Below are 23,140 nucleotides of genomic sequence, written 5' to 3'. Positions count from 1 at the left end.
CAGCCCGACAATAGGGCTGCGGATTCGAAAATTCTGTAAGATTTTGCGCAATCTCAAGTTGCCTGGGTCCTGCGCCCTGCGCTTCGTGGAACGGCCTTATGGGCATTGTGCATATATATATATATATATTATACGTATATACTATACTATGGCATATGCACGGGCATTGCAATTTGCATATGACCACTCTCTCCGCTTAGAGCAAGGCCCCATGGTTGCTTTCATGCTTGACTTTTGATGGGCACCCTTGCGAGCCCCAGTGTAATTTTTAAGGGCATTTTAAAAATTTGCAAGACAGGGAGGGCAACCCCCGGGGCATTCGGCACGCACGGAACCTCTCCCACACCCGGGAAGGCCTAACGTGCCTACCTGGTGCGTGAGTGAGTTCCTAAGGTGCCTACCATGGGTCCGTGCTTTGCCTCTCCTTGCACCTCCTCCCCATATAGAGGCAAACTATTCCGGGGGGGCTAGCATACCCTCAAGGCACCAAGTCCCTTCGGATAGAAATCCTACCTCACACATAGGGGGAGAAGGGCAGTGTCAAGACCCTCAAAAGGGCTGTGGCAAACACAGGAGAGGAATGGGGTCAACGGAGGCGAGCGCTGTTGAGGAATGACGGCGGTGAAGGGCGGTAGTGGTGGCAGAGCGAGCGGTAGCGCTTCAGTTTCTCACAAAAGATTTTCGAGAATTTTTATGGCTAAGAAATCCAATACAAATTCCTGTTTTTGAAACATGTGCCAAATACATTCCTCATTGATTTCCCCAATTTGCTTTATTCTCGTTTGAAAATGTCTTAAATTGTATTCGTATTTATTGTGAATAAATAATTATGGACTTCATAGAAATGACTTCTTACATGTGTGCACAGTGCCATTCATCATGAGGGTGTGAAGCGTCCCTCACTGAAAAAAAACATTCATATACTAAAGTATCAATTTTCACTAGAAGTTTCTCATATGTATTAAACTTACACCCTAACCCAATATGTTTACTATTTACTATATTTACTATTGGCATCAATAGTAAATATATATATTTACTATTGATCCAAAAAAAAACTTACACCCTAACAAATAAATATTCGATTTGTTTGAAAAGAAGAAGAAGATTTAATAGCAAATTGTAATTAAGGAGGGTTCTTTTTTACATTCTCCACCATGATAAAGAGATGCTCCTTACCTTTTAAACACATGAGGGTCATTTTCTAGAACACCGAGAATGAAATATGTGTTCATTTACATAAAGAATGCTCATATGTCATTTAAATAAAGAACTAGTGGCATGGCCTGTCTCCGAGATGTAGGAGTTGGGCACACGATTCACAATTCTATGTGTGTGTGTGCATTGTAATCCTCCCTCCTCTCTCTTTCTCACTTCCCTTCAGCATTGTCACATTCTCTCTCGAAGCTCTCTCTCCCCCACAAACAAACACACACACATATAGACTCTCTCTCTCTCTCTCTCTCTCTCTCTCTCTCTCTCTCTCTCACATAGAGTGTAGTTGATCGAGGCCTTCTCATATATATGTACATAAAAGTAGTATATATGTGTGTACCCCTTTGTATATATAAATAGTAATTGATATAAATAAATAGTATATGTATACGTATGTACGTACATATGTATGTATGTATGTATGTACATATGTATGTATGTATAATCTCCCAACCTGTCCTCCGGATGAGAGTAGAATGGTAACCATAGAGTGAGCCTTTAATAATTTGAATCCCATATTGGTAATGGACTACTTTGAAGAAAGAATTAAAAGTGGCATGCTTGTATATCAAGGCACCACACTTGGCATATGTATATCCACAAAGAGAGCTCCTCAAAAACTTTGTGTGCTTTGAATAGAGCACCAAACTTGGCATACATATACATGTGGATAGACATGTGTCTTCTTTTATATATACTAAGAAGTGGTGTGGCCAATCTTCGACCATCTAATGAAATAGAAAACATAAGTAGCCACTTTATTTTGCACAAAGCCCTATTACACATGGTAACCAAGTAGGGGAAGATGTGCAAAGGGGCGTTACTAGTGTTTCAAAGGTAGCTCTAACACGACCTTTCTAGAGCTCAAGGAGGTCAAGGAAAGAGCGAAGATGTTGCTCTACGAAGTGGCCTTTAGTACCTTGCGAATAGAAGCCGCCCTATATGGAGGGGTCTCCAGTGCCAAGGATTTGGTCCCGACGTATGCAGTTGAGCGAGTATTTGTCACCCGCCAGTATGTTGCCCTCTGTCTTGCCCTCGGCGCCCAAGCACTTGGGCACGTTCACCACCCCGCTCTTGCCCAAGCTTGTTCCTCAGCCACCACAGTTCAGCCTCTCCGTCCACTCGCCTAGTCATATCGTATGGCTTCACAAGCTCCTTTCTTCTCATGTAAAGCAATGCTCTTATCACAGCATCTTGCCCAGACTCCACAGCCAACAAACCCCCTCCTAACTCCACACACATGCACCCATAGCTGCCACGTGAGTGCATGCATGCATATAAAAATCATGCATGTACAGGGGGAAAAAAGCATTGGCTTTACTCGTTTAGTAGTAAGGCTGGTTAGCGTAGGAGTAGCACCCACATATTGTGTCAAGCCTACATATGGGATGTTGTATATGGCCAAGAGGAGCTTGAGGCTATCTTCGTAAGGATTGAAAGGGGGCTCCATCATTCAGCAAACACTTCTTTCCTCAAATCCAATAGAGGTCGAAAGCATTTGGAATAGTCTCTTTAATCGCTCTGCCACACCCCCACTAATTTACATGGTTAGATCATGCTTAGTACTAATCTACTTCATTAGATCAAGCTTGACTTGAAGCTTAACCCAAGCTGCATACCTTGCATGCCCAACCTCTTGAAGGCCGAACTGTTGTGTGATGTCTTGGATGACGAGGTCGAGATTGGCAAGCTGGGCGCTTTTAGGCGGAGGGCCGTTAGTGGCGAGGTCCCAGGTAAAGTGGTCAAGGTCTTTGCCATAGGCCCGTGTGCAGGAAGAACTCTGCCTCCAGATACTCCAAGTTAAGCGTGTGCAGCAACAGTTTGGCTCTCCCCTTTGTGGTGGAGCAAATACAATAGCCCTCAAGGGGAGAGAGGGAGCTCGGAAGAGAGAGAGGCTCTAACATCTAGTTTTCCCCCTCATATTAAAGAGGCTAGTAGTTTTTCCCCTCATATTGAAGAGGCTAGTAGTAGCCTTTTGATTTGAATTTGAAAAGTCTAGAAAAGGAGAGAGGCCTTAAAAAACTTGCCATGTGGCATATCATGAAAAGTCCACTCTCTTCTCCCGTTATATTATGTAAGATGTAAGATGCAAGATAAGAAGAGAGACTCATGTCATATTTTATCTTCAACTCATCTCATCATCCATCTCCTTGTAGCATCAAAAACATTAATAGATTTAAATACATGTGGGCAGGAGAAGGAGTTGCTCACATGGGGGGAGATTGTACCCATTGCTGTGTGTTCGTCTCATCTCGTGTCCGTGATTTTCGAAGTGTAAAAATATCTCGCGGGTGTTTTGCAGCGTATTTCTGAGCTAGAGTGGCATTCTCGTTGTATTGGTATCAAAGCTCCGGTTTCGACACCCCTCAAGCAGTGACAACGGGATCCCAAAGCAAAGACACCCCTCAAGCAGTGACAACGGTTTCGACACCCCTCAAGCAGTGACAACGAGATCCCAAAGCAAAGACAACGTGGGAACAGAGGTTGCGTCAAAGGCATGAGACATGATGGCCATGATAAAAGCCACTTTCTTCTCTCTCATGGTTTTACCTAAACCATGGAATCTTGCAAAATTGAAGCCAAGGTCTTGATCCTCACCATCGTGGTATTGCAAAACCACCCTTTGATCATCCAATTGGAGAGAGTCATGAAGGAGGCTACCCTCTTTCTCTCTGTGCAGGTGTTACTGGTTTTCCAAACCCACCATGGCTTAAGCTCAACTCTTTTTACATCACCTCTTTTTTTAAAAAAATTATAAACAACACCCCAGTCCCCCCCCCCCACCGACGGCACCTCCCACAGCTCCCACACCCTAACCCAAGATGTTTACTATTTACTATTGGGATCAATAATAAGTATATATATTTACTATTGATCCCCAAAAAAAACTTACACCCTAACAAAGAAATGTTTGATTTGTTTGAAAAGAAGAAGAAGATTTAATAGCAAACTGTAATTAGGAGGCTTCTTTTTTACATTCTCCACCATGATAAAGAGATATTCCTTACCTTTTAAACACGAGGGTCATTTTCTAGAACACCGAGAATGAAATATGTGTCATTTACATAAATAATGCTCATATGTCATTTAAATAAAGAATGCTTCAATGTAAGTTTATTCATGCTGATACATAACACATTATACAACAATGTGTTTATGATAAAGGGAGTGATAGATTAATGAATATGGTGGGTTAAGCATTATAGACAAGGGGAAATTAGGTGTTTTGCTCTCTCTCTCTCTCTCTCTCTCTCTCTCTCTCTCACTCAAACAACTTTAACTCTTATAATTATTGAATATGGGCCATTAGTTCATGGTTTAACCTTTTGTGCAGCATAAGGACATATCACTATTATCTCTTAAGTGTAATATGCTATCACAAAGTTAATTCAATTGTAAATTCTTGCGGTTCCCTCACTGTGACTAAATCCCTAGGTATGAGTCTCACAAGCTTGCACTCCTAGATAAAGTGCTTCAAGAATGCAGCGTTGAGATGTTGCCACATTGCCATGAGGGTAATAAATATCATTTAAGCTTTTTTTTTTTGTGATTTTACAATTCATATTATCAATGTTTTTTAAAATTGATTCAGGTGTTAAAGCTTTGATCTTTGCCACTTATATAATCTTTTTAATTTATTGCACTTAATGTGCATGTAGTATACACAACTTAACTCTTAGTTTATATAATGCTTGTCACTTATATAATGCCTTAGGTTATAGCACTTGGCGCAGCAGTTGGTATACACAACTTAACTTTTAGTTTGTCACTTATATAATGTTTTAGTTTATACATAACTTTTTGATTAATTCATATCTAGAATTAAAAGCTTTTGAGTTGGAAATCTTAAAATAGAGGCAATATATGGGTAAAGACAATAAAAATCTACATACCTTGAGCTCTCATAATATGGTTAGGCACCAGAAAGAACCCTTCAATCACCTTACATTATGGTTTCAAAGATTAGGTAAAGACAATAAAAATCTACATACCTTGAGCTCTCATAATATGGTTAGGCACTAGAAAGAACCCTTCAATCACCTTACATTACGGTTTCAAAGATTAGGTAAATGAGAGTTATGCTTTGTTGTGTGAGGAAGTTCACTTTCAAGCTAGAGTTTACTAAGATCTCCTCAATGTGCACCAATCTAGCAAGGTTATAGGTCATGATTTTGAGCTTAAATAACATTACAACCATCAACACTTGAATATTACATGCATGTGCAATAAGATGTTTACAAAATGTTGATGTCATATAATTTGATTGTGTCTATTTTCTCATAATCATAGCCTAAAAGTTGTACGTGAAGGGAATACCATTATCATTATATCAAGGTGGTCAACAATGCTATTACATAATAGTAAATATTTGAAGTAATGGTACAATAGGTTGCCTTGTTAAAACATCAAAAAATGCTTCTAATTGATGAGAACATGTTTGCATTTTGTTTTACTATTTAGTTACCAAAAGAAAACCTTGTTTTTTTTGAAGGGTTGTCGAACTATTGCTCGAGTCTTTTGGTAGATAGAGGGAGACCATTGTAAGAATGCTTCCGAAGCTTAGTGACTTCAATTACATAGCCTTGTTTTTTTTGAAGGGTTGTCGAACTATTGCTCGAGTCTTTTGGTAGATAGAGGGAGACCATTGTAAGAATGCTTCCGAAGCTTAGTGACTTCAATTACATAGCCTTGTTTTTTTTGAAGGGTTGTCGAACTATTGCTCGAGTCTTTTGGTAGATAGAGGGAGACCATTGTAAGAATGCTTCCGAAGCTTAGTGACTTCAATTACATAGCCTTGTTATGTTTTGCATGGTATAGTAAGCAAGTGCTTGAGTTACATACTTTTACTATGAAACTTCTTAGAATTGAAAAAATAAAGAGATTACAATCTCAATAAAACTGATTGATTATTCAATCCCATTGGCTATAGCCTTCTCGCTCTCTCTCTCTCTCTCTCTCTCTCTCTCTCTCTCTCTCTCTCTCTCTCTCTCTCTCTCTCTCTCTCTCTCTCTCGTGCACACATGTGCATTTGCTTGAGTGAAGAGAAGAATTTAACTAACTTCTAAATTATTTGGAGTGAAAAAGGAGATTTTTAGGAACAAGGTTTTGGATAGGGAAGGTGACAAAAACACAAGGTTTGCTACATTGTCAATGTGTTTGTACTATTATGAGGCTTAAGAGGCTCTTTTTGTGGGGGGTGCAATGTGACTACCTTCAAAAGGCTTTAAGAGTACTACTTAGAAGTGACGGTAGTACTACGTGCAAGGGATGGCAAAAAAACAAACTTGAGGAAGGAAGGACTAGGGAATCTTATCAATAGTGAACTAGTTAGAAGTACTAGAATCATATGTGGTATGTTGGTAGCAATCATGTAAATCATATGTGGCATGTTGGTTTGGTTATGATATTGGAAGACTTCACTCTCTATCTCTCTTTCGTCGCATGAGAAGGTTCTTACTAACTTCCTAGTTGTTAAGAGTGAAAAGAAAATTTTGGTGAGATATGCAAAGTGTCAAATAAAGATTTGCTACATTGTCAAAAGTGTACGTACTATAAAGCTTAAAAGACTTTGTTTATGTAGTGAGATGTGACTACTTTCAAAAGGCCTTTGAGAGTATTACTTGGAAGCGATGGTAGTGCTACGTGCAAGGGATGGCCAAATAGTTATGGAGTTGAGGAAGGAAGGACTAGGCAATCAAACAAAGAGTTATAGTTGAACTCGATACTGGTACTTGAATCATATGTGGCATGTTGGCTCGACAATCATGTGAATCATATGTAGAACATTGGATTGGCTATGGCACTAAAAGACACATCTCTCCCTCTCCCTCTCTCTCTCTCTCTCTCTCTCTCTCTCAGGTGTGACAAAGTTCTTATTAACTTCGTAGTTGTCTAAAGTGAGGAGGGGTGTTTTGGGAACTAGATGTGAGATAGGCAAAGTGTCAAATACAAGATTTGCTACATTGTCCATGTGTAGGTACTAGTTATGAGGCCAAAAAAGTCTCATTTTATGGATTGAGATATGACTACCTTCAAAAGGCCTTACTTTTCAAAGTGATGGTAGTGTTACGTAAAAGGGATGATTAAAAAAGTAGACTTGAGGAAGGAAGACGTAGGTAATCTAACTAAGAGTTACAAAATTGAACTGAATACGAGTACTAGTTTCTTATGTGCTATGATGACTAGGCAATCATGTGAATCATATGTGGTATATTCTCTTGGCTATGGCATTGAAAGACTCATACACACACACACATATATACACACACATATATCTCTTGCGTGATCACTTGGGTGAGACGGTTCTTACTAACATCTTAGTTGTTTAGATTGAAAAGGGGATGTTTGAGAACTAGGTGTGGGATTCATAATGTGTCAAACACAAGATTTGCTACATGTACTACTAGTCTTAAAACGTCATTCTTTGTGGAGTGAGGTGTGACTACCTTCAAAAGGCCTTTAAACGAGTACTACTTGGAAGTGATGGTTGTGCAAGGGATGGCAAAAAAACAAACTTGAGGTAGGAAGGACTAGGTAATCTAATAGAGAGTTGCGATCAAATTGGATACAAGTACTAGAATCACATGTAGTATGTTAGCTAGGCAATTATGTGATCACGTGTGGTATGTTGGCTTGGCTATGGCATCAAAAGACTCATTTCTCTCTCTCTCTCTAAGGTTCCTCCTAACTTTTTAGTTCATGGGAGTGAAAAAGGGATATTTGAGAATAATTCGCTAGATAGGACTCTTAAACTCCATTTTTTTTTGAGAATCAATAATAATTATATATATTAACTGAAGCTGTTCAAAAGCTGCAATACAACCAAGTCAGGGTTACAATTTCCATATTTAACTGAAGATGTTCAAAAGCTGCAATACAACCAAGTCTTAAACTCCATTTCTATGTGAAGAGATCGGAGGGGCATACCACTTTTTTTTCCTCTCTCTTGAGAATTTAGCCTTCGTTTCGAGAAGGGCAATTTTTTAAATACCCTTAGTATGAAGAATAAACCCCAACCCCTTTATCAAAAGGACTAGGCAATCTAACTGAGAGTTGCAATCGAACCGCTAGTTGGAATTTGGGCGACATGTGGGTAAACTTTTAAGGGCAAAATGTAAAAATTTTGTATGGACGTGGTGGGCCCGAGCTGTTAAGGTTCGATGGCGGCGGGGCGGCCCAGATTCTGGGGCGGATTAGTCCGGACAAGAGCGTGTGAGGGCTCGTCTGGGTGGGTGATGGGAAGGATGGGCAACGGGCATTGGGTTTGGTAGGGCTAGTGGCCGGGTCCTACGTTTCACACGCGGCCGGCAGGGCACAGGGACGGGGTCACGGGAGGTCCTCGACTGAGACTACCCGGGTCCTGTTTGCTTACTTGGCGATTGGGGCGGGTTGTTTTGTACGAGCCTATCCCCGGAGAAGCGGTTTTTTGTTTTAATATAGGGCCTACGAGGGAGGCGGTTTCAACTTTCAGCGGATGCCCAATTTAGTGCGCCCCGCCAAGTTTAGCGACTCTCCCGACAGGGTGACGCTTCCTTCCCCCTTACATACTCTCCTCTCTCCCTCAGGGTCTCTCTCAACACAGATGAATGTTCTCTCTCCCGGGGTCTGTCTCTCTCTCCGGACATCTGTGTGTATGAAGTACTTGTACGCTTTGCTTTGACTTAACCTAAGCCCTTACACAAAATCTCTCTCTCTCTCTCTCTCTCTCTCTCTCTAATACTAATAGCACAGTGTAATATCAGTACCTTGCTACAGTCTGCTATTAGAACTAACAACACCCCGGGGCTGAGCTCTCTCTCTTTCTTCTCTCTCTCTCTCTCTCTCTGTCTGTCAATCCCTTTCGAGTCTTCAGAGCGCGGCGAGAGTCAAGATCATCTCTTTCTCTCTGTCTCACGCCCTTAATGCCCCCCCGCTCCCGAATCTTTCCCCACATTCGAGCCCCTTTGGATACGTTGCCGATACACGTTTACCTGCAACCTTGACTGGTACTTCCACATACTTTGTGTGTGTGTGTGTGTGTGTGTCTCTCTCTCGCTTGCTCCAATCTACTGTGTAGGTTCGCCCTGCATAGGTTAATTAGCCATAATCACCAGTCTTATGTAATTAGCCCTAATCACCAGTCTTATGTAAACTATCAGAGACCTGTTTAGATTAAGCGTGAGCTCGCTAGTCTATGGTGATTAAAGGGTGCTTCAGAACTATGAGGCTAAGCCATGCTTTGTAATAGATGACCAGCTAGTTAGGGTTCTATAGAGCAGTTTGTGCGTCTAGTTTAGTAATCCAACCAGGCTTTGTTCCGCATTGAAAAAGGGGCCAAAACCTAGCATTTCTCCGCTAAATATAGTTGGGAGTGGTAAGCTAAATTGCAGTACAGAGTTGCCTGGGCTCTGCATCATACCTTAGACTAACTTTAGCAGAATCTGAACCTGACGTTTTCAGCTTGCTTTTCTTTACTTTCTCCGCAGGTGCTTGTCAAAGCAGCAGAACCCAACAGCCAGCCACCGCCATAGCCATCAGGGTTTAAGGTTTTTGCAGTGGGGTCGTGCCCATTATCAAAATACTGTAGTTGTTTCATTTTTTATCTTTTGCGCCGTTGCAGGAAAAGCGACTTCTCGCAAACTTGTAGTCCCACATGCGAAAGCGACTCTGCTGATCATCATAACGTACCCCGCCATCAGGCGCCATGCCGATTTGTGAGGAGATAGAGGGCAAGGAATCGGGCGATTGTTACAGCAAAAGCGCTTCTGATTGCAGCACCAAATGCTGTAGAAGCTGCATTAAAAGCTCTACTAATGAACCTTTAGTGGTGCCTTCATCGCCCTTGAGCACTCATCGTCATGAGGAGGCAGCTGTGCTGTCGCAGCAAGAAAAGCTTGCAGTTGAAGAAGAGAGCCCAGATAAGCAGAAGCAGATGGACCTTATAAATAGCTCGCATCAGCCACTAGCCAGTAGGCAGGAATTGCGTCCACCTTCACTATGCCATACCGATACCACTGATCAAAACGTTCTTTATCGTCATAGCCAGCAGCAGCAAAGCGATCAGCTCTGTCTTCCGCCTTCTCTTGTCACTTCTCCTCCTTCGATCTTGGGTAGCTTAGACCCCAACGCTCGTGAGTTTACCCCTGCTGGCTCTTCTTCAGCTGCCAAATTGCAGCAACAGCCGGTGCCGCAGGCGAGCTACTCTAATCACTCACCTAATCCCGAGATGAATTCTTTTAATTATAATATGGGTGCTATTAATTACGAGATGGGTCCTGCCAAACCTGCTAATTACGAGCTGGGTCATCTTGATTACGAGATGGGTCCTGCTAAGTATGAGATGAGCACTGTAAATTTTGAGATTGGCTCTGCTAATTACGAGATGGGACCTGCCAATTACGAAATGGGTCATCAGATGGGCCCTGCCAATTACGAATTGGGTTTCGCTTACAATGAAGGGTTTGGCGGCTATGGGGGGGGTCCCCAGATGGGCATTGGGATTCCTGCTGCACCGGCCAACATGCCTGCGTTTAGGCCTCCGTTTCTCGCAAATCCTTCACCTGCGCGTGTGGGTTTATTTCCAGCGATGGCTATGGCGGCCCCCTCACCACCATCCCTTTCTGCAGCATCTTCGCGCCCCTTCATGTGCCCACCTGCAGCAGCAGAAATGGACCCTCAAGTCCCCAACGTCTTCATCCACAAACAGTTTCATCCCCAATATGGCTGGAAGGAGCACATCTCCAGAGCTCTTCTAATCACAGGAGTACCCCCACACATCAGTGAGATTCACCTCCGTGAGGAGCTGCAGTGTTGGGGCCCCATCAGAGCCATGCAGGTTGAAAGGCTTCCAGAAGGCCTCCTTTCAGTTCAGTTCTATGACCTTCGCTCTTCTCAGCAGGCCCTCAGAGACATGCAGAACCAGCATCTGCTTCGGCAACAGCAGTTCCAGCAGCAACTACATGCCCAAAATGGGACAGAATTTCCATACAGACTTCATCTGAGTACCCACGAAGATGGGTTGATCAACAGCGGCCCCAGAGGACTTCTCTGTGGCAATGTAGTATGGGCTCAGTACATTGCTGCATGGGCCATGCCGGTTCCAGACGCCCACAATCAGGGCACCCTAGTCTTGTTCAACGTAGGTGCTGATGTCAATCTGCAGGACCTCCGAGAAGTTTTCGAGACATATGGTGAGCTGATGCCCTCCGGTTTTTAATCCTCATTAGCAATGAAACTTGATTAGAATGCGATGTGCCTTTCTTGTAAATTAACCACCATGAGCGTCATTTAAATAGTTCTACTCTCCTAATCAGCATTTGTAGATGTATTATGTGCTTGTGTATGCAGTTTCGCATAGTTTAGCATAAGTTTAGCCTCGTTCTTTGATGCCGAATAGACTTTCCTAACTGCCTATCCTCATTGCAGGAGATGTAAGGGAATTGAGGGAAGCTCCCACAAAACGGCAGCACAAATTTGTTGAGTTTTATGATGTTCGTGATGCGGCAGCTGCATGGACTGCTTTGAATGGTCAGGAGGTATGTGGGAAGTGTGTGAAGATAGAATTCAGCCGACAGGGAGGACCAGCACGCAGGCAGAAAGCCCAGGCCAGGGCACACCAGGAGATAACTGGCAATGCAGGCACCATTGTTGCTCATGGTCACACTGCCCAGCCGCACGGCTGGAATAAGGATACTCTACACTGTGGGTGGCAAGGCTACAATGGCTCTCATCAACAAAAGTGGCAGAGATTGCCTTCTGAAGGTCAATCTCCACCCTTCCATGTAAACCTCAGTACAGTTCCTGGCCCCAATGCAATAGTGCTACCCAACACATTTGTAGGTCCAAACGATGCCCCAAAGCATGGCTTGCCAAGGTTTCATGGCCATGGCAATGAAAGAAAAACAGGTTTTAATGGGTTCAGACATGGGGAGATCGCTGGACCTTGGAAAAGGCGAAATGGGCTCCCAAGCTCCGATCCCAAAGCAGGTCAGGTGGTGGTAAAGCAGTCACACAGTGGAGGTAGCGATGGTGTGAGCTGTGCAGCGGAAAGGTTTGGAGCAATCCCCAGGCATCCCATCATCAGAGGAGGCCATCTCCATTTCGAGTTTGATGAGAGAGAGGTTTACTTGATTTCGGGAAACCAGAGGACCACATTGATGATCAGAAACATTCCCAACAAATACAGGTTAGAGCTATAAGCAGGTGTTTAGTATAATTTCTATGGTATCAAGTATTGCCAAGCTTACTCTCTTGGAGGGTTTGTGGTAACAGCCAGCAGATGCTGTTGACGCTGCTGGACCAGCATTGCTTGGAGTACAACAGCCGAATTCTGGACATTAATGAGCCGGAGTCTGCCTATGACTTCGTGTACCTTCCCATAGATTTTAAGTATGCCAGAAACTCTTTCAACTGTGTGGTACTCTTAATTAATCATGATTAGTGGTAGTTCTACCACAGGTTTTTGGCTTTTGATGTAATTAGCCTTGCTCTGTGGCATTGCAGGAATAGGTGCAATCTGGGTTATGCATTTGTAAACTTTACAACTGCTCTAGCAACCCTTAAGTTCTACAAAGCCTTCCATGAGCAAGCTTGGGAAGCATTTAATTCAAGGAAGATCTGCGAGATCGCCTATGCCCGTGTACAAGTAAGCTTCCCATCCTCTCCACCAGTACAATGCCAGTTGTGTTTGCAGCAGCTCAGATTATAATGCATTCGCATCCATTGTCTCCACCTTGCTGTGCTTGGAGCTAGCTAAGGAGTGTGAAAGCTTTTTGCTTCATAGTGGGCGACTATTCATGTTCTTTGCATGATGTTAACAGGGGCGGTCTGCATTGGAGGATCATTTCAGGAATTCGAGGTTTGCATGTGATACAGATGAGTATTTGCCGCTGGTGTTTGTACCACCTAGGAATGGGATAGAGTGCCCACCACCAAGGGTTGCTGCTGGTCAACTGGGGATGATCAGGGGAGGTCGGACAGGTGGTGGTGGGCGGGCATTACTCCTGCCCGCTGCTGCGCGGACATCGATCTCATCCGGTGGGCAGACAACAGCTCTTGTTGAGCCTTGCAGGCCACCATCAGGAAGCGGGCTTCCACATGACAAGGCCTTCTCTGACTGTAATAGTAGAAGTAGTGGTAGTGAAAATGACTTCAAAGCTGAGGGGGATGTTGATGGTGCAGATGACCTTGACATGTTCACACTAAAGGTGGGGGCCTGATACACACATACACCACACATAAGCCACACTTCCCCCTAGCAATTGTATAATGCCTTTCAAGTCACCTTCTTAACTAAGCTGCACTGCATTGCATATGGACTCTGCTCTTCCTCTCTTACACCTGTTCTTATTATACTTCGATTATGTGGAAAAAAGTAACTGCTGCATTCCCACAGTTAATTGCTTGTGCGAAAAAAGTGACTTAATACAAGTGGCCTTCAAGTACACATTTGCAAACTTATGTTGTGGTACCATTCACTTGTTTTTGTTCCTGCTATTAATCAGAGTAGCATGAGATTTAATAACAGATTTAGTCTAAAGGGACATCTTAGTGCTTCATTCACTTAATTGACCCATATTCTTAATACTTAATATAAAAGGTTGAGAAATTTGAAGAGGTACAGATATTGGGGCTCGTTTTTGTGAAGCATGCATGTTACTTTCACATGAGTCACCATGGTGGTGGTGTGTTAGTGGTAGAACTTCCTCATATAGAATTGTCATATGCTTCCCTTTCATGATGATGGTAGTCATGGTACATGTGAGTAAGTAAAAATATCTATTCACCCTCTCTTTATATCAATTGGTCCTTACTTGTGTCTGTGACCTTGATAAGCATGGAGTTATGATGGTCCAAGTGGTGGTGGAAATCTTGGTGCTATATGTCATTGTCTGGCCAAGACTGGACACTTAAATGGTTCAAAACCACCTAGTCGGCTTTGTAGAGCGACGACTATCAACAATACAATAGGTGTACAAATTGCAATTATGCCTAAGGAGGAAGCCAACGTCGTGCGTAATAGAACTAAAGACAAATGATGACACGCAAGATGTATGATGCAACTCGTGTACTTGAATGGACAAAGAAAGGAAAAGATAACCTCACTCACACACCAAGATCTTGGATTACATAGAGATAGCTTAGAACAATTGATGACACTCCTTGCTTCGTTCATGTTTTTTTCGAAAAACATGTTCTCTCTTGGAAGTTATTGCTCGGAACTCCTCTCTCGAAGTCTCACAATTCTATCTTTTCTTTGCGGTTCTCTATATCAGTAGTGTCCTCACTCTTCCTCTTCACGTACCATCCATTGAGCAGGAGTTGTTACAACAAGATAGTCATGTTAATGATAATTGAAGTGAATCTGTGAGAATGCTCTTTGGCATCGAACTAAGGAACCAACACTTGATACGCTCGGTGGACACACTTTGTCAGGAGTGAACCTTCATTAGTCACGAATCTTGTTTTGGAGACTACAGATAGGTGGGATGTCTGTTTCTTAGCCATCCTATCACTTTTGTGCTCCTTATGCTTCGCCAGATGTGGGGTTAGCAGCTTCTAATACTTAGGTATCTTGTTCTTGGCTTTGGCAATGATCCTCGGTTGATACTCTGTTGTCTCGTGCTTGGTTTTGGCAACTCTCTTCCTTCTGGGAAAACCTTTGCATCTGGAAGGACTTTCGGAATCTCTTCCAAACTCCGTGGTTTGTCCCATCCTTTCTTTTTCGGATCCTGTTAAGTAGTAGTCCAGCCGAAAACAAAATTGATGTGCATTCCTGCTGCATACCTTGGCACGTAGGCTCTCCAGCTCCTGTAATAATTGGGGTGTGCTTGAGTCTCATTCTTTCCTCTGACCTTCTGTGTTCCATGTCAATTGGCTTGTGGTGTGTGACCTTACCCTTGTTTCGATCAAGAGCGTGATGGCCACCTCATGAGAAGGCATGCGGTTTTGTGAGCTTAGGCTAAGGGCATCATCCTCATAAACACGTTACTTCTTTTCAATCCTCCCCCTTTGGCTTGTGCTCCATGCCCATCCATAAGGTGGTTTTCCCATCTCTTGTTGTGTCGGATGCTTTGCACCCCCTTGTTAGTTTTGCCCGTTGGCATGGGCAATGGCACTCGGGTCTAGGAGTCATGACACACGACCACTCCCCCATACAGCTCTTGATCTAGTTTATCAACCGTGTTGGGGGATGTGCGAGTTACAATTTGGTTGGACTCTCCAGATGTGTCTCCCCTCCATGAGTTTGTTGATTTCTACCTGGTTGCGTGGTTGCACACATCCGGATTGGTGTGCTAAGTGTGCCACATCTGCCTCATGTATCCAACTGCTTTCCTCTGTGAGTTGGTATGCTTCGTCTTTTTTGTCGTCTTTGCTTCCTTTTCTTTGTTGGCCCATTCTTGATAATCTAGGATCATCCGATCATTGCTCTTAAGCTCCTCTGCACGTGTCATTTTGATACTCGAGTTATTCATTTATCTTTTTCAGTTTAGAGTGGGCGGTAGGGTTATGCCTCTAGACTCACTTCTCTAGGCACACGTATTCACCACTCTAATTCGACCTAATAGAGATCAATACTCATGTTATTGGAATGGATTCTAATCACAATTGCTATGTTAATTCTTGGATCAAGCAATGAAATCCAAGCATCTTGGGCTCAAATTTCTTGCAAATCACCAAGGAATCACGGTTCTTTCGTACTAATAATTAAAAATAGAATTCTCTAATTTAAAATAAATTGAATCAAAATGAAACACAATAAACAAACACCTCTAATGGGTCTAAAAACATATGTTTTTTAGTGTGACCTGCTAATAACCACCAACCAATATTGGGCAATCTGGATAGCTTAGAATGGATGGATAAATGAAGGTAAGCCCAAGGCTAGTCACCTCAGCAGAGCGGTGCCAATATGTTCAAGTCAAAAGCTAACCTTAGCCTTGTTGAAGCATGTGTCGTTGGGTCTAGCCTTCAAGTTGCAAATGCAACTTCCCATTGGTGTGGGTGCACTAGCTTGTCCATCACGCATCCTCACTTAGTTGTCACACCAAAATGCTTCTCACCAAAGGCATGAAGGGAGAGCTCTCTATCCCTTGATGGAGGCAACAAGAGATCCGTCTTCATAGTGGTTCTCTTTCAAAAAGGTAGAAGAAGAAGAAGAAGCCAATGTTAGAAGAACACCTATAATCAAGCTTATCTAGCATGTATCCATCAAGCAAGAAAGATTCAATAGCATGCGAGAAAGCAACAAGAAGAGGGAAGGAGAGCTCATAAGAAAGCTATTGCAAGGGAATGATTGTGTCTTTCTTATTGTTAAAATTGTAATATATAAGTGACTAGTTTTCACACGAGGCTAGCCAAACTTAAAAATGTTATGACCATTATTACAACTCTTAAGCAACTATGTACACTAAGTTTGTAGACTTTCCCTATTTGATATTAAGCACAAAGGATAAGGTTGGTTTATATATTCCACGGCCATCTTACAAAAGTTAAGTGACTGTTGTTCGAGCGGGTAAGATAGTATGTAGAAGAAACTTCTCCATTTGTGGATATGAAGGAGTACATGAAGTTAGTTGATCTTTTTATGTAATACATAGCCTATTGACATTAGCTTTGTGGTTAGTTTATTGATGAGAGAGGTTCTCAAATTAGCACTAGGAGAACCATTGGAAGGCATGGATGTTGTAGTGAATTACATCTAAGCTACACTTGAGTACGACATCACCTATACCTTGAGCATGACCTTCATTAGATATTGTGCCTCAAATTGGGCAAGAGATGTGATAGCAGGAAATTAATTTCTAGTTTTTTTTAATAAAAATTAGGTCTAGAGTTACCTCCTTGATCAGTAAGAAATGATGACCCTTTCATCTATAAAGGTTGAGTATAAGGTAGTATACTATGCTTCATGTGGTGAAGCAAATTGGTTGATAGGAATTTTGGGGGACATTGGAGTAGCTTAGGAGCAACCGATTGAGTTGTTGTCTGTGACTTCATGTGGTATATCTAATTCAATGGATTCTAAACAAGTCATGTGGTGTTGGGGAATAACCAATTGTGAAGGCTATCTTTAAGGTGTTGAAGTGGGGTCTTAGTTATCAAAACCATTGCCCATCTTTTCCTTCCATAGTGAGGTTATAGGTGCCCACATTTACTTGGTCTCGTCTCTGTATGACCATATGTTTCATACATTTAGTTAAACATCTCCACATGGGCAAGGGGATCTGTGTCGTCTCGTTGAATTTATACATGAGTTTAGCAATTCAAATTGGTTTAACCTTGTCAAGTTATCTCCATGCTGCATCATCAAGTTCAACTACTACATGTGAGAAACCCTCGTAGTAGTAGCTACCCCCTCCCTATTTTCATCGCTATTCTAAGAATCTATGGAGGAAACCTCTAGCAACATAGTACAAGTGCTAGGACTAGTTGAGGGTAAGAATAGGGATATAGGTAAAGATATGGTGTTGAGGCACATGTTGAGAAGTACTATAGTATTATCCATGAATAGGGATATAGGTAAAGGTATGGTGGTAGGGCAGATGTTGAGAAGTACTATAGTATTATCCATGAATAGGGATATAGGTAAAGGTATGGTGGTAGGGCAGATGTTGAGAAGTACTATAGTATTATCCATGAATACGCCAATTTACCTCTACTCTGGTGTAGGAGTTGGGACTGGTGTGAAGAAGGGAATGAATAGGGATATGAATAAGGATGCAATGTTGGGCCATAGGTTGAAAGCAGTGTATGTCTAGACAAAGTACTATAGTATTATGGGGGTATCCATAAATCATTATGGAGGGTGTAATAAGGGTAACTATATTAGTATGATACCCTTCAGATGAATCCCAAACCAAGGCTCCTTGCTCCAGAGAGGAATCCTCTTGATTCTATTCTTGATAACCCTAAATGAGAGGAATATTGATGAGGAAGCTTCTACATCACAACATGTTACAAAACCTTGGCTATCCAAGCCTTGGCCAACCCTACGTAAGTATAAATTGCCTTACCACAACTGTCAACTCCATTGCTCATCTATAAGGGAGAATCCATAAGCTCTATCTAGTCTTATGAAATCCCCTTACCACCCTTAAAGTTGGAGATTAATATGTCGCACAAGTAACAAAAGGTGCTCCTAGCCAACAAACACTGATGGTGGAGAAAACTTGGAAGGGATGGTTATATAAAACCTATAATACCTTCTGCAAAGTCAAGGTATGATAGGAAGTAGGAAAGGGGGACTTATGCTATTATCATTACTTTTACCCCCATGTTTCTCTCCGTGACAAATTTCATGTCCATATCAGGAGGGAGCTTATTGGAAAAAGCTAACCCATGATAATATAGCTTACACCAATATGTACAACTGACGTGAGTGTACTTTACCCAGTGGGAGGACCCTATCAACAAGTAAGGAATGCACAAGAAGAGCTTGTAGAGCAAGGGAGGAGGGCAAGAGTTTACGCACTTACACCATCATTCTATGAAATTATGTTATTGATTCCTTGTCCCTTTTATAGCATGGTGGGTCATTTCCTTGATAACTTAGGTAGCAGTAGCTACTTAGCTCACTTGTTCGTAGTACCCATTTCATATCACAATGAGGATGCACTCAGCCCCCATTTCCTCGTACGCTAGAGGAGGCATATATATTAGAGGAGGCATATATATTAGAGGAGGCATATATATTAGAATCAAACTATGAGGATGATGAGCTTAGTGAACTCGAGTTCAACCCAACGTATGAGTTATGGCTATCTGATAACAACATGTTTTACGATGATTTTGAAGATTTTCTTAACAGTTCACAAAAAGCATGATGGAAGTTCTTAACATTACAAGTAGAAATTTGACAAAATCGACTTCCCAACCATACAACAAACTAGGTGTATTCTAAACCCATCCTTAAATGTTGCTAATGTTTTTTAATTTTAATTTTTTTTTATAAAGTTTCCATTTAATGTTTGTTTGAGTGCTTGCGTGTATCTTTCTGTGATACTGGTCTCTCTTTCTTCTACACTTACTTATTACTTGGATACCATTAAGGATTTGGTCTTAGTTCAATCTTTACTTAGATTGACATTACTATATGCCAAAGGAGTATGCCAGATACTCCACCTTCCCTAGTGTGCCCTCTTTAGTTAGAGTGGAGCCTTGTAGGTGAAAATTATGAAGTGGAAGTAGTGTATTAAAAAAACAAAAAACAAAAAATAAATAAATTTAAAAAATGGGCCCAAGAAGATAATCATCGCCGAATGTAACACCTCATTTGGTACCCTCGCACTAGTACTAACCACATAGACTTGGGTACCACCCTTCCAAATATTGCTTTTGGCTCTGAATGATAGAGCCTTGGGGCAGTAGCCTTGACCTTCATGGGATGGGACCTTGTGGCTAAAAATGTTCCAATAAACTACGTTTAAAAAAAATCGTTGCTGTCGAGGTACTTAGAAATTCTTAGATACTCTTGGATAAGATCTTTGGGCCATTGCTTGGGTCTTTGTAGGGTGGTTCCCTACTTTTACATTTTTATCTTAGAACTAGATTATAATTTTTATTTTTAAAAATAAGCTTGTAATAAATCACTTAGCAGTTTCATTTATGAGGCTAGATAATAGCTAGAGATGGTTTCACACAAGTGATAGTGTGTAGAGATTAGTGTCATAACCCAAGGCATATTCTTTGCTTTATCTTAGTTTAGATCAAATTTGGACCAACCTTAATATTACCCTTAACTAGAAAAATTTGACTAGTCACACAATAAAATTTTCTCATTGCTTGATTAGGTGTTTGTATTATGCTTAAATTTTAATTATTTTCCACAAGAACACCTTACTGGTTATACCATGTTGACTTGTAGACCTTCCAAGACCTCTAACATTTCCAACACCAACATGCATCTTACAAACAACATCGATATATTCCAAGGACGGAATCTACATCAGGAAAGGGGGTATGCTAATCCTTACCAGATACCTCTATGTCGTTGATGCTGGCCACCTCACCATCTTCAACAATTTTGGGCGAAGTTGCTGGAAATGCTAGATTTCATTGGAATGTACTTAGTGTATTATTTTACGTGTGATCTATTAGGAGGAGAGTACTATTTGTGGATTAGGTGTTTGTACAAGCTAGCGTGATCGAATGAGCCATAGGACCTAATTTTAACTTTGGCTATCCAAGACTGTAAACCCTAGCAGCCACATATAAGAGGCGAAATGTAACTCTCACCACTCATTCTTTTATGCATAAGCTAATAGACTTCTCTTCTTCTTTACTCTCCTATACTATTACTTGCTTGCCTTTTGCTCGTTTGAGCTCTTATGTGTGCTGGCTTGCATGTGTGTGTAAGAGAGTGAGCATGTAAGATTGAGTGGTGAGAAGGGTCGAGCTTCCATTGGAGTGCGACAGTGGCAGCGGATGGTGCTTTCGGGTGTGGCTATGCAACAACATTCTCCTGCCAGAATCCCAGGCAACCAGCTTTCATGAGGTGAGTGACATACCCCGACTCTGCATTTGTGTGCTAGGCCACGGTAAAATGGTTTCTTAGTTGAGCTATTTGTGCTCTTGAGTGTGGTTGGGCAAAGCCCCACGACATTGGGTTGCTCTCTGTGTTCTTTCTATGGCTCCAAGGCTTTTGCACCACTTTATAGTTACCACTTTGTAGCTAGTTGCATCTATAGTGCTACTCACGTTCCTAGTCATTGTGCCCAACCTTTGTAGTCTTGGTCAAGATAGCATACATATGATCTTTTGAGTGCTCTCAACCTGGCTGTTTACTTGGGGATAGTATAGTGAGGAGTTATAGCTCCTTTAGTATGAAAATCTTAATGAAGTGTGTTGTTCTAGCAATTATGTTTTTGTACAAGAATTTTGTTCTAGATATTGCATCATCCTACTTAATTACATGAGCCTAAACTCATTTGGTACAATAGTCCATGGCCACTATGATGGATGATCCGTGTGCTTCTTGTCACATTGAGTGCTAATTGGTCTTAAAAAACCAATGCCCTAAAAGGTTGTAAAGAAATAATGGGGTATAGAGGCAACCTATCCTTGTCATGTGAGATGACATCATAACCTCTTAAAAACATGGCCATATCACCAAATATTGGAGGCCACCTAGTAGGACTTTATTTGTAGTGGTGTCAATGATGGTGAAATGTCCTCTAGCCACATTAGAGTGGTTTTATTCTTTTTCAATGTATTCAAACCCTTTGTGAGCATTATCTAATGATCATGTCCTAGACTAACTTGTATAATTTCATGCCTTGATAGGGGTTTGCCTTCTTGAGGCATCTCGCTTGGTCTTTGTTTAGGGATCTTTCCTAGGGCAACCCATTGGCTAGATAATAAATGATGTCTTTTGCCCATTCAGTAACAATATGGAATTTAAACAATGGAGCATGGGGTAAATCATCATCCACTCCCTGGATGGCTTCTAGCAAAGCTAAAAATTAAATCAATATTATGCTCACTAGGTTGGGCTACCATATAGCCAACCACAAAGACATAAGCATCACGAAAGATTATACTCCATCATATAGCCAACCATATAGCCAACCACAAAGACATAAGCATCACGAAAGATTATACTCCATCATCTGGAAGCTTGTAGAATTGGTGCACTTGTGCCAAAGCTTTCTTGAGAGTCTCATAAGCTCTCTAGAATTCTTCAGTCTACTCAAATACTATGAGCAAATGGTAAATGGGAGTCTTACTATTATAAGATGATGAATCATCTATAATAGTTGACGTGTAACCATGAAGCATTGGATGCCCTTAAAGTTTGTGTAAGAAAACAAAATAGCAAAATCAAGATAAACACAATACAAAGTAGTGAATTGTAGAAAGAAGTGGAGAGTAAATAATATTACTCCTTGCAAACTTTGTTTACAATTTTTCATCTCCCAGAACCTTGGAGACAATGATCGAAATAGGTCTAAGCATGGTTCTAAGTTCTACTCTTGTTGGAGAGGTTCCTCCCCCCCCAACTAGACTTAGGCCTAAGATCCTCCCATAGTTATTGTTTTCTCACTGCCCATATAAGCGCTTGCCACCTGTATAGGTGCTTTTTTTCTGCTCATATAGGCGATGCCACCAATGAAGCACCTTTGTGGGGTTTTGAAACCTCCTAGTGCTAGACCAACACCTTACCACTTGAGCTATCACCTCATTTTCTAGTGAGGCTCCTCTTTGATAGCAAAAGAAATAGAAGTTGGTGTCTAGGGTAGGGCTAGTTCCTAATAGTTGTACTACACCACGAATTCACCCTTGGAAATCCTTGACCAAATCTAGGGTGATGTGCTATTTTCCTCAATGTGACAATCTGTCAACTTCTTGGGCTGATTGTTTGGGTTAATGATGATTTTTTCCACCAACTCAAAGGATATTTGCTGTATAATCATATCCTCCTCACAAGGATGATGATGGAACTTTTGAGGCAGTGTCCTTGCCCAAGCCGTCTTGAACTATCATGCAATTCCTAATCTACTTTGTTCTCTGTCTTTGGGTCCTTATCCTTTCTTGTTCCAAGGTTTCATATGCTTTCCCTTGAACCCGATGGGGAGTCTCTCCTTATGCATGGCCGTAACTGCTTTTGGATTTCATTAGTGTATATCCATCTCTCATGCTTGTCAAGTTGGTTCTTGAGAATGGTTTTGTGTCTTAGGTTGTCCCTGAAGTGGATGCTCACATTGTGCGATTCTTGTACTTGTGGTGGTCAATGCCACAACATGTGCAAAGTGGTGTCAAAGACGGTTGTGGTTGCAGTATGGATGCTTTGGCTCTCTTTGCTATGGAAACTCAACAACAGTGAGGTCCCTTTGAACAACCAGGTGGAGTCTCTCTTGATGCATGGGTAATTGCTTCTCTTCTCTTACATTTTGCATTCTTGTTAGCATTGAGAGAGAATGTTTAAAAATATCCATCTGCTTAGCAA

At 41.7% G+C, this 23,140-nt stretch overlaps 1 protein-coding gene and 1 pseudogene across 1 annotated transcript; one reads left to right on the top strand and one right to left on the bottom strand.

The window, feature by feature from the left end:
- Window positions 1-2,153: 2,153 nt before the first annotated feature.
- LOC147615499 (desiccation-related protein PCC13-62 pseudogene) lies at window positions 2,154-3,119 on the bottom strand (annotated as a pseudogene).
- A 5,561-nt stretch (window positions 3,120-8,680) lies between these two features.
- LOC147615498 (protein terminal ear1-like) lies at window positions 8,681-13,629 on the top strand. Its single transcript, XM_086779599.1, has 6 exons — window positions 8,681-9,200; window positions 9,681-11,384; window positions 11,620-12,379; window positions 12,466-12,582; window positions 12,697-12,838; window positions 13,014-13,629. Exons 2-6 carry the CDS (start codon window positions 9,899-9,901, stop codon window positions 13,410-13,412), a joined length of 2,904 nt encoding a protein of 967 aa, XP_086635725.1. The 5' UTR covers window positions 8,681-9,200; window positions 9,681-9,898; the 3' UTR covers window positions 13,413-13,629.
- The last annotated feature ends 9,511 nt before the right edge of the window (window positions 13,630-23,140 follow it).

Source organism: Cibotium barometz, chromosome 40 (genome assembly GCF_041138505.1).
Source record: "Cibotium barometz isolate CiBa-2024 chromosome 40, ASM4113850v1, whole genome shotgun sequence".
Taxonomy (NCBI): domain Eukaryota; kingdom Viridiplantae; phylum Streptophyta; class Polypodiopsida; order Cyatheales; family Cibotiaceae; genus Cibotium; species Cibotium barometz.
This window is presented reverse-complemented; position numbering and strand designations above follow the sequence as displayed.

What these genes read in the sequence shown, in the direction of transcription:
- LOC147615498 (XM_086779599.1), top strand. Translation starts at nt 9,899, where the DNA reads ATGCCGATTTGTGAGGAGATAGAGGGCAAGGAATCGGGCGATTGTTAC. An exon ending in AGAAGTTTTCGAGACATATG is followed by an intron (nt 11,385 to 11,619) that starts GTGAGCTGATGC and finishes TCCTCATTGCAG; the next exon opens with GAGATGTAAGGGAATTGAGG. An exon ending in TCGCCTATGCCCGTGTACAA is followed by an intron (nt 12,839 to 13,013) that starts GTAAGCTTCCCA and finishes TGATGTTAACAG; the next exon opens with GGGCGGTCTGCATTGGAGGA.